Raw genomic sequence first — 12402 nt, 5'->3', positions numbered from 1 at the left:
ACTCAGCATATAGGAAAATAAAAACAAACTTCGGTGAAATTAAAAGTATGGACGGGAATTCCACTGTCAAATGCAGAGGAGAGAGCGAACAGGTAGAAAGAGTACATTGAACGGCTCTATGACGGGGAAGATTTGTCTGATGTGATAGAAGAGATAGGGGACCCAGCAATAGAATCGTTATTTAAGAGAGCTTTGGAGGACTTACGATCAGATAAGGCAATAAAGCAGAAGGGATAGACAATATTACAGCAGATTAGCAACAAAACGACTATTTACGATGGTGTGCAGAACGTATGAGTCTGGAGACATGCCATCGAACTTTCGGCAAAATATCATCCACACAATTCCGAAGACTGCAAGAAATGACAAGTGCGAGAATTATTGCACAATCAGCTTAACAGCTCGTGCATCCAAATTGCTAACAAGGATAATATACAGGACAATGGGAAAGAAAACTGAGGATGTGTTATATGACGATGAGTTTCGCTTTAGGAAAAATCAAGAGACGTTCATAGGATTTGTCAACCTCGAAAAAGCGTTCTAAAATGCAAAATGGTGCAGGATGTTAAGGATAAGCTTTAGAAACACACAGTTAATATACAACATGTTCAAGAACCGAGACGGAATAATAAAAGTGACAACCAAGAACGAAGTGCTCGGATTAAATAGGGCGTAAGATAGAAATATAGCTTTTCGCTCCTACTGTTCAACCTGTACATTGAAGAAGCAATGATGGAATTAAAAGAAAGGTTCTGGAGGGGAATTAAAATTCAAGGTGAAAAGATATCAATGATACGATTCGCTTATGGCATTGCTATCCTGAGTGAAAGTGAAGAAGAATTTCAGGCTCTGCTAAATGGAATGAACAGTCTAATGAGTACAGAATATGGAATGAGAGTAAATCGAAGAAAGACGAAAGTAATGAGAAATAGCAGAAATGAGAACAGAGAGAAACTTTACATTAGGACTGATGGTCACGAAGTAGATGAAGTTAAGGAATTGTACTATAACCAGTGACACACGGAGCAAGGAGGGCTTCAAAAACAGACTAGCACTGGCAAAAAGGGCATTCCTGGCGAGGACAAGTCTACTATTACCAAACATAGGCCTTGATTTGAGGAAGAAATTTCTGAGAACGTACGTTTGGAGCGCAGCCTATGTAGCGAAACATGCAGTGTGGGAATCCGGAACAGAAGAGAATCGAAGCATTTGAGCTCTGGTGCTACAGGCGAATGTTGAAAATTAGATGGACTGATAAGGTGAGGAATTAGGAAGTTCTGCGCCGAATCGGAGAGGGGAAGAATGTGAGGGAAACGCTGACAAGGAGAAGGGACAGGATGACAGGACATCTGTAAGGACATCAGGAAAAGACTTCCATGGTAATAGTGCGATCTGTAGAGCGCAAAAACTGTAGAGGAAGACTGAGATTGGAATACATCCAGCAAATAATTGAACACGTAGGCTACAAGTGCTACTCTGAGATGAAAAGGTTGGCACAGGATAGGAAATCGTGGCGGGTCGCATCAAAACAGTCAAAAACCAAAAAATAAATAATAAAATGTAAAATGCCTCAAGTGTTTTGAGTTTCAAGATTTTACTCTAAATCAATTTGCTTTTTTAAGCTTTTAATAGCTTCTGATAACAGTCATTAGATCAGCTGGGCGTCCCACTTACCTACCGCCACAGCGAACGCGTCCTCCTTAACCGCATTACCTGCAGTACTTGTAGCGCTGGAGGCAGGTGCTGGGGCAGCTCCAGCAGCAGGTTGTGAGAGGCGGCGAGCAGCCACAGCCCTGCTGGTAGCCTCTGGGGCAGCCTCCTCAGCCTATTATTCGACGCATCCAGCTGCTGCAGGCCGCCAGGTAGCGGCTCCGGCAGCGTCTGCAACGACGCTATGTCACCTTACCATCGGGTAGTTCAGTTGCAGACGAGACTAAAAGCTAAGATAACCAACATTTTCAGAAGATCAATTTGGATTTAGGGAATGAAAAGGAACCATGGAATCTATAATGACAAACACTTAAACATTCAAGAACAGTAGACCTGCCAGTTTTCTGCTGAACTGAAACAACCGACGGAAGGCAACCCTGATATTTTCATTAAGGGGGGGTAGGACGTCAAACGGGACGACTTGGAGCAGGAGAGGCACCAGAGGACATTTTAATTTCCGCTGTCTATACTTTTACGAATAAATTCATAAAACTTTGTCAAAATGACCAGAGAGTATTCAGGATTTACACTCATAGCAGTAGAAGTTCAAAAATATAAGAATTTTTTTTTACATTTGAAATTTGATCTTTTTTCACTTACCATTGGCTGCATTTGTTGCTATAGGTACACTTTTCTTCATAAGTAAGGGAGATTCTTCAATGAATTTTGCACAGCATACAAACAATACTTACAGATGTATGAAACTCTAGAATTATCCAAATCTATTGAAAACTGTGGTAAAAATTGAGATAATTAACTATAAAATTTTAGTTTTTTCTAAACATGAAGTTTAAAATGTAACAGCACTTTCATTTTTTCATAAATTAAATAATTTCTCTTTCTTATGAAGAAACGTGTACCTACAGCAACAAATGCAGCCAATAGTAAGTGAAAAAATGAACTTTCACATGTAAAACAAAATTAATTTTGTTATGTTTTTGACCTTCCACTGCTATGAGTGGGAATCCTGAATCCTTCCTGGTCATGCTGAAAAAGGTTTATGAATTTATTCGTAGAAATATAGACAGTGGGAATTAAAAAGTCCTGTGGTGTCTCTCCTGCTCCAAGACGGCCCGTTTAACGTCCTACCCCCCTTAATGTAATGGATACATTATTACTTTCGTATTCTAAATGAAGTGATGAAAATGTATAATTTTTTGTAAGGGTAACTGAAACGAACTACCTGTGAATGTTATCTGTTCCATATGTAATTTACTTTGAGAGGGACATCTCGTACGTGCCGACCAGCCGATTCCAGCCCCGCCTGGCACAAGCTACATTTTCTGTGTGTCCTTTACCTACACATATTTGAAAGTAACATCGCTAAAAATTATCTATTGCCATGCAGCATCGTAGAAGGCACCCTCTGTCATCAAACATTGGTGTTAAATATCCCTCGACTATACAAAAACAGTACTAAACACCTTCTGCCATTCAACATTTGTACAAAGCACCCTCTGTGATCCAACACCAAAACAGAACACGTCTGCCACTCGGCATTGGTATGAAGCACCCTCTGCAGCACAACATCCCTACGGATCATCCGTCTCCATATGATATTGGTATAGTGCTCCCCCACTGTATAACACTGGTACGAATTACCCTCAGTCATGTAAAACAGTACTAAGCACCATTTTTTCATGCATCATTGGTACGAAGCACACTCCGCCACGCGAACATCGGTACGAAGCACTGTCATCCATGAAACAAAGGTACGGAACATACACTGCCACGCAAGCATCAGTACGAAGCGTCCTTCACCACATAACATTGAGAGAAAGCACTCTCTGGTGCGCAGCATTGGTACAAAGCACCTTCTGATACATAACACTGATAAGAAGCACCCACCACCCTTCAATATTCGTTAGGAGCCTTGCGCCAGTTACCGCAAATCCTAAGAATTCTGCCACTCACTTACACCTACATTCACCGTATGATTTATGGAGCAGGGTATGTTGTATCACTACTTCCAATTCTACTCCATGTTCCACTCTCAAAAAGGAACGTGGGAGAAACAGCCATCTATATACCTCCGTCCGAACCCTAATTTCTCTTATCTTGTCTTCACTCGAATTTTGGGAATGTACGTTGGACACAGTAGAATCTTCCTGCTGTCAGAGGCAAATGCGTGTTCTATAAATTTTTTTAGTAATCTTTCGCGAAAAGAACAGTGTCTTCCCTCCAGGTATTCCTATTCCAGTTCACGAAGGATCTCCGGAACTCTCGCGTGTTGATTGTACCAGTAAATGGGTTACACTTTCCCAGAATTCCCCCCAATAAACCATTCGCTTTCCCTAACACTGTCCTTAAGTCCATTTCCTATCGCTTTTCAACGTTACGCCTAGATATTTAATTGAAGTAAATGTGTCAAGCGGTACAAAACTGTACTTGGGCGATACAGGATTGTTTTTCCTACTTCTCTTCATTAACGTCTACGTTTAGAGCATCCTGCCCATCCAGCGCACCAAATACAAATTCTGTCTTAGTCATCCTTAACCCACTGTAGTCACTCAACGACGTTACTTTCCCGGATACTGAAGCGTCATCAGCAAACCGTCTCAGCTTGCTGGTCACGCTATCCTCAGATGATTTACATGATATAAAGTTTAAAAGCGGTCCTATCACACTCTCGTGGGAAGAAACTGAAGATACCTTTGCCACTAATGCACAGACCGCCGTCCAGGCCAATGTATTTGGTGGGTTCGAGCCGCTCACATACCTGGAAAACTATTCGGTATGCTCGGACCTTCGTTCACAGTCTGCAGTAAGGTACCGTGACGAACGCTTTTCGGAAAAACCAGAAATATGTTTGGTGCCTGTTGCTTTTCATCCATTATCAGCAGGATATCACGTGAGAAAGAGGCAAGCTGAGTTTCGAACAATCTATGCTTTCAAAATTCGTGCTGATTTGGAGGACTGAAGCTTCTCTGTCTCAAGAGAATTTATTCTGCTCGATATGAGAACATGTCCGAGTATTCAGCAGCAAACCTGATTTAAGGACAGTGGTCCGTATTTCTGCGGGTCCGCTGTTTTATCCTTCTTTTGCTCAGGAGTCACCTGCGCTTTTTTCCAATCGCTTGGGACTGCTCTGGCCGAGAAATTGGCGATAAATGCAAGCTGATTAAGGGGTCAATGTCGTAGTTTACTCTCTGTAAAACTACTTGACGGCAATGGTGTCTTTTTCACAGTGGTGGGAGACTTTAATCCATCATGTTTCATCTAGTTTGCAGTAAATATTTATGGATAATATACGCAAACCTTCCTTGTAAATGAGTCTAGTGAAAACAGCATCAAAATCCCTACAGTAGTTCCTGAGATTAGTCCGAACACACAGACAGAAACATGAAGGGGGACTTCAGTTCATATGTATTTTTATGTACAGTCAGGCAAAGATTCTTCATTGTGTTAGTAGTCACCAGGTATAGTGAACTCTTAATGAGAAATTTCTTGCGTTAATATTTAGATGGTGACATCTTGTTCATGTCTTTGTTGGTATCTTTTTAATAATGCAGTTGCACTAGGTTTTATTCTGCGTAAGGTTATTTTGCTATCATAAAACTTTAGCAATTACAGAAGGTACTTTCACTATTCTCTGCTTAACCTATCTTTGGCACAGAAAGGCTAAAATATGCTGCTGTAAAACTTTTCTATAAATTACCAGACGAAATAAAATGTCTGACAGGCAGCAGTAATAGTTTCAAAAATAAACTGAAATAGTATCTGCTTGACAGCTCCTTCTATATCATATATGAATTCTTGGAAAAGAATAACAAATCTGTAGGTATAACACAGTGTGTTTCAAAATGAACATACGGGTTTTAAGGCTTTGTAGCATTTATTACGTCCACCTTACAAATATAAATAATACATCAAATAAAAGAGCAACTCAAACAGTTTTGTTTATATACCTGTACGCAAAGGGAAGAGACTGAAACGACCAAGAGTGACTGAAGGACGTGTCGAACGAGTGAGAGACTTTCACGCGTAGCAGCAAGAAATCAGTTCGGATGGCTAGTCGTGATTTAGCATTTCCAGTGATTGTGGAGACGTTTAAGGAGACGCTTACAACTACATCCTTATCGTCTGCAGTTGTTACAAGCTGTAAGAAGACCACCGCGTACGGTTTATGTGTCAGTTTTGCAAACGAAACGTTGCTGCATGACGATGAAGATATTCTGGGTCGTGTCGTCTTCGGTGATGACTTGACATTTCACCTAAGTGAACACTTGTAAGAAAAACTGTTTCAGCTGCACTTTCATTTGATGTATTATTTATAACTGTAAGTTGAATGTAGTAAATGCTAAAAGCCTTAGAACCCGTACATTCATTATGAAACGCCCTGTATATGCATTTTGTGCCATTTAAGGGAATGGAGAAGGTAATAAAAATTCTATGCTTTTTTTTAAAGTAAAGAATCTCGATTAATGTGTGCACTTCTTATACACTTGACACGTTCCACATCACAGCAGTCCCGGCGAGATTGATCAATGGAACACGTAACTGACTAACTAACTAACTACACTGTCGTTTGTGAAAGGTGTAGCACCGAGAAGGAATTACCCGAACAGCGCCACACTTGGTTGAAGTGGCGACGGGTGTGCAAGCAATACGTGATACGTTTTGCAGCGAGATGGGGTACACGTAGGCCGAGCAGAGCCAGGATCGGTGTTGCGCCTAGTGTAGTAGGTGCAGAGCTGTCACACAAGGTGGAAACAATACACTGAGTGCCAGTATGCCTCGGCGACGTCAAAGGGAGTCATATCGACATGTGGGTGAGTTCTAACGGGGGAGAACGATCAGTCTCCGGGAAACGGGGTTGTCATACGTGACATATCGGCTCGCACAGGGCATGCTGCTACGACAATGCGTGTGTGGAAGCAGTGGATAGAGGAAAGTCGTACGCAGCGACAAGCAGGAACTGGACCACGGAACATGACCAGAGCACGGGATGACTTTCATCTTGTCCGCATGGTCAATACTGACCGTACAGCGTCATCCACAGTGTTGGCTCGTCGCTGGACCACAGAAACAGGTGTGAATATGTCTGCATCGACGGTTTGTTGCCGTCTGTTGCCGGTTGGACTGGTTGCACGCATGTTTTTACTTCGGTTTCCATTGTCCATAAACCACAAGTTCCTTCAACTGCAATGGGCTCTTGAACACCCTCACTGGGGTGCTGAGTGGCAACATGTAATCTGTTCGGATGAGTCCCGCTTCAACGTGTCCTACAGTGACGGCCGCATACTTGTTCGGCGGTACCGTGGTGAGTGCAACCTGGAGGGCTGCATTTTGGAGCAGCATAGTGGACGCCAGGTGTGACCGTTTGGGGCGCCATTCGTTACAACAACCATCTCGCCTCGTATGTATTGAGGGAACTTTGAACAGCAATCGGTACCTAACGAAGGTTGTGGAGCCTGAGGTACTCCCCCTGCTTCAGGCATCTCCACAGGCCACATTTCAACAGGACAATGCCCGGCCACATATTGCGAGGAATGTACAGGCCTTCTTCAAAGAGGAACGGGTACCGTTGCTTCCCTGACCTGCACGCTCGCCAGACATGTCGCCCATCGAACATGTCTGGGATATGGTTGGTCGACACCTGGAGCGTCACGGTCCTCCAGTAACTGGTGTTACGGATTTGTGGACTCGGATACAAACTGCGCGGAGGGAAATCCCTCAGGAACATATTCAGAACTTTATTGATTCACTGCCACGCGGTATGACAACTGTGATTGCAGAGCATGGTGGCCACACGACATGCTGAATAGTAGGGCTCAAAGGACATGTACAGATTTGAAAAGGTAATCATTTGTTACTTGTCATGTACCTAACATGTGGTATTAAATTAATTGAATTCATGCGTTTTATTCTTGATGTTGCAATTTCCACAAACGGTAATGCAGTTAGTGGGGCAAGTCGTCTTCAAGGAAGCGGTGTAATTTTATATTTTCAACTTCGCATAATAAATGTTTCATTTTTAAAATAGTTATAAAATCACAGAGTTCATAGTTGTTAAATGAAATTCGTAATTCTCTCAGAATTACGTATTCTGATTTGTTTACAGGTTGAACTCCCAATTCAGAGCAAACAAGGCTGGCCAGCAACAATATTTTAACTATGTTTTGTTATGTTTAATATTTAACAGGTCAGTTGTGAATTATTGTAAAATATATCGCACGCAATCAGACCAATTCCCCCACTCCCTTTGTGCTCGTTATCGATAACTGTTGACAGAATATACTTAATTTCAATTTTGCGTGAGAAAGTCCTCAAGTAGTTAATGTATCCTAATTTACAGTATATTTCATGTTGCGTTTCTCAGAGCAGTTAACTGCAAATATAATTAAACGACCGCATTGAACTACCGCAGATGATCAGCCTGATTTAAAAGTGGTGTTTATCATTACAATGTTTTGTGGTTTATGCACGTTCCCCATTATGAGTGCTGATAAACTGTGCTGACACTAGTTTATGTTTATAAAGTGTTCTGATACTGCGAGTATGTCAGACAAGGACTGTACTTGCCTCTAGATTGTTGAAGGAAACGTTGAGGATGATGAGTGACTGAGGCAGTCTGGCGTTGAGAGCAATCATCCTATTGCGGGAGACATTGAGGTTCTCTAGTCTCGCAGGCAACAGCTGTGGCAGTTCCTCCAACTCGTTGCCAGAGAGGTCCAGCTTCAGCAACCAGGGTACGCCCTCGAGCGCAGCTGTGGTCCAATGAAGCACCATGTTCTGTGTTACTAAAACCTCCTAATCAAACATAACACAACATCTCTCATTCTACACAAATGTCCCCTTTCAGTGGCTTCTGTAGCCCCAACATTCATCTTTGAAAATGACATTGTAATTGCGATCTTCCACAACGCTTTCTATAGAATTAGATGAATGACGTTATTCTTTGTCACATTTAATGCATTATTTAAATTTAGCCGCATTAGAATGGAACCGATTTAAGTGAGAGATTGTCTTGTAAGATTTATAAAATGTTATACGTATACGGCCTCACAACCTTCTTTTACTTTCCAGTGTTAGTACATGTCTAATTCACTTTCAGAAGTATATTTTATTGCTATGCTCTGTGTTGATAACAGGACGTGATTTATTACGTTAGTATGTCATTCGTAGTGTAATATTTTAGTGCTTTTTATTTGCTTTCTGTTCTCAGAACCTAACATAGAGAACGGGTTTCTAGGGGTAATGACCCATTGTAGAGTCAGAGACTTCCCAGCCAGACACCAGGCGAGCTGGTAGCGGGACAGAGATGATCACAATTGGAAATATTTGAGAGAAGATTTCCAATGATGAAATCTGAACTACAGCCAAGGTACGTCCCCCAAAACTGAAGGTGGATCTGTATTAATTTAAACATGCTCCTTTTTTACTTACTAAAATAATCAACAATGAGTCGCACAAAAGATGGATAAAATATTATACTTTTTTAACTTTCTGTTCTCAGCTTGAAGAGCGGGCTGTTGCAGATCCATTCCAGTACAGAACCTTGTTTGTTTTATTCATATACCAGGCCAGCTTTTAGTGCAACAGAAGGGGAGAGGATAAGCAGTTGTATCATTTGCTTACAACAAAGGAAAAACCATCGATAACCTTTTGCAGAAAGGAGGTAACTATTTTTGTTTTTGGGACCATGTTGCCCTTTACCCTGTACCGTGATTACGCGACTCAGAATTATTTCCACCTCTATCCAGCAGGTGGCGTCAAGGTGACAGCATTTCACTCGGATGATCAGAGGGAGGAGGGTGGGAAGAGGGTGGACAGAGGGCCACCTGTATCAAGAACAGAGTTTCTGCAAAGGTCACCCGAAATCATCAAGCTGGAGGCCAGAATGACGAAAAGTCAGTCTGTCGGGGATCAGCGGGGTCGCCTAGTCTGGAAACATGCGCCGGCGAAACTCGTTGGCAGCTGCGTTTGTCAACATAGAGGGGGCGGTACGAACACATGAAGAGTGGGCCGGACGGTGTTCTGCTGGTTCCCGGGCAGACCGTGCCTACAGTGCACAGACGTGGCGCTGATTAGTACAGTGTGTCCGGCACACAGGATTGCTTAAGGAAACTGTCAAACTTTTCAGTTGGAAGTTAGCCATCTTTGAAACTTCTTATGCATTTCATGGTTTAACGCGGGGAATGGCTTAACACAACAGATGTATTTAGTTGTGTGCTTTTTGTATTTTGAAACGGTGTTGCTGATTGCTCACTACGTACTACAGCCGATTGCAAAGACAATATTGTTACCATAGGGGCCTCTCCTGCCTTGTTAAGTCTCATTGTTACACTTGGAAGCCCTTCATGCAGATTCGTGTCTGCTCTGATGAAACATTGTTCTCGCATTCTTAGTTTTTTAATATGGTATCACGATACCTTCCAGGATCGAGGTTTAGTTATGTTAAGAGTTTCTCATACTCTTTTGATCTCATGTTATTCATGTTGTGGAATGAAGTATGTGTATGCAAGGAAGGTTTTCAATTAGCATAATATTTTGGCTTCAGCCAGTATTACGGTGTCTCTAGTTGATTGTGTTTCATCTATTTTGTACAATATCAGTTTTAATGGCAACATTATGTTATGGCTTTTAGATTAGTGATATAGTGTTACCTTGCTGATTATTCTCTGACTGAGTATTTAGTGTTAACTATTTGATTATTCTTTGTTTTTTCTTTCTTTCTTGTATTTCAATTCCCCCTCAAGATTGGGGGGGGGGGGGGGCTGGCAGCAGCGTAATATGCTGCTCTACAGCCTACAGAAAAGTTAAAAAACATAATGAGAACAGAAACAAACAAGGAAAACAGAAACAAACAAGGAAAACAGAAACAAACAAGGAAAACAGAAACAAACAAGGAAAACAGAAACAAACAAGGAAAACAGGCGATAAAACGGTGACTTCTCTTTGGTCCAATGAAGGATGCACTCCGCAGGAAGCAGTACTTGGATGACAGAGGTTACTGATGCAGCAAGACGTTGGTTCCTTCGTCGACAAGTAAAGTTGTACCATGCGAGCCTAGAGGCCCTCCCAGTAAGGTAGCGTGAGGTCGTTGCATTTTGATGAGAAGTAGGGTTTTGTAGTTAAAAGAGTGGGGAATAATATGACGTATTGGAATCCTGAATAAAACCAACTTGCTTTAAGAAAAAATGCATTGCATTCCTTACTGAACGTCTCTCGTAATCATTTTAGGGCAGTTTATCTTGAATTCTAACGCGAATTCTTTACAGAAGAATGGAAAAACTAGTAGAAACCGACCTCGGGGAAGATCAGTTTGGATTCCGTAGAAATATTGGAACACGTGAGGCAATACTGACCCTACGACTTATCTTAGAAGCTAGATTAAGGAAAGGCAAACCTACATCTCTAGCATTTGTGGACTTACAGAAAGCTTTTGACAGTGTTGACTGGAATACTCTCTTCCAAATTCTGAAGGTGACACTGGTAAAATACAGGGAGCGAAAGGCTATTTACAATTTGTACAGAAACCAGATGGCAGTTACAAGAGTCGAGGGACACGAAAGGGAAGCAGTGGTTGGGAAGGGAGTCGGACAGTGTTTAACCTCTCCCCGATGTTATTCAATCTGTATATTGAGCAAGCAGTGAAGGAAACAAAAGACAAATTTGGAGTAGGTATTAAAATCCATGGAGAAGAAATAAAAACTTTGAGGTTCGCCGATGACATTGTAATTCTGTCAGAGACAGCAAAGGACTTGGAAGAACAGTTGAACGGAATGGATAGTGTCTTGAAAGGAGGATATAAGATGAACATCAACAAAAGCAAAGCGAAGATAATGGAATGTAGTCGAATTAAATCGGGTGATGCTGAGGGAATTAGATTAGGAAATGAGACACTTAAAGTAGTAAAGGAGTTTTGCTATTTGGGGAGCAAAATAACTGATGATGGTCGAAGTAGAGAGGATATATAATGTAGACTGGTAATGGCTAGGAAAGCGTTTCTGAAGAAGAGAAATTTATTAACATCGAGTGTAGATTTAAGTGTCAGGAAGTCATTTCTGAAAGTATTTGTATGGAGTGTAGCCATGTATGGAAGTGAAACATGAACGATAAATAGTTTGGACAAGAAGAGAATAGAAGCTTTTGAAATGTGGTGCTACAGAAGAATGCTGAAGATTAGATGGGTAGATCACATAACTAATGAGGAGGTACTAAATAGGATTGGGGAGAAGTTTGTGGCACAACGTGACTAGAAGAAGGGATCGGTTAGTGGGACATGTTCTGAGGCATCAAGGGATCACCAATTTAGTATTTGATGGTAGCGTGGAGGGTAAAAATCGTAGAGGGAAACCAAGAGATGAATACACTAAGCAGATTCAGAAGGATGTAGGTTGCAGTAGTCACTAGGAGATGAAGGAGCTTGCACAGGATAGAGTAGCATGGAGAGCTGCATCAAACCAGTCTCAGGACTGAAGACCACAACAACAACAACAACTTGATAGTGCAGTGATTTTGCAGTAGTAGTGTTGTTATAAATGGTATCCCTGCTAAATTATCATTACTCGTTCACAACCCCTTGCCCCTTCCACTCCACAGCCTTTGTTGCTGGTAATGGCAGTTCTTCCTCAGGAACTACATTTGTGTGTGTGTGTGTGTGTGTGTGTGTGTGTGTGTGTGTGTGTGTGTGTGAGTTTGTTAAATATATTTTTCATTTGCTAGGTAGAGCGAAGGACTGTTCAA

General features: G+C 41.7%; 1 protein-coding gene across 1 annotated transcript in view; it reads right to left on the bottom strand.

The window, feature by feature from the left end:
- LOC126194578 (toll-like receptor 2) overlaps window positions 1-12402 on the bottom strand; it is a 121895-nt gene that overhangs the window by 71724 nt on the left and 37769 nt on the right. Inside the window, exons 5-6 of the mRNA XM_049932786.1 lie at window positions 8236-8420; window positions 1714-1881 (exon numbers count right to left, since the gene is read on the bottom strand). Coding sequence (XP_049788743.1) covers window positions 1714-1881; window positions 8236-8420 — 353 coding nt within the window. The remainder of the gene's footprint in view (window positions 1-1713; window positions 1882-8235; window positions 8421-12402) is intronic.

This window comes from Schistocerca nitens, chromosome 1 (assembly GCF_023898315.1).
Source record: "Schistocerca nitens isolate TAMUIC-IGC-003100 chromosome 1, iqSchNite1.1, whole genome shotgun sequence".
Taxonomy (NCBI): Eukaryota; Metazoa; Arthropoda; class Insecta; order Orthoptera; family Acrididae; genus Schistocerca; species Schistocerca nitens.
Note: the sequence above shows the minus strand (reverse complement) of the source record. Positions and strands in the feature narration are given on the sequence as shown.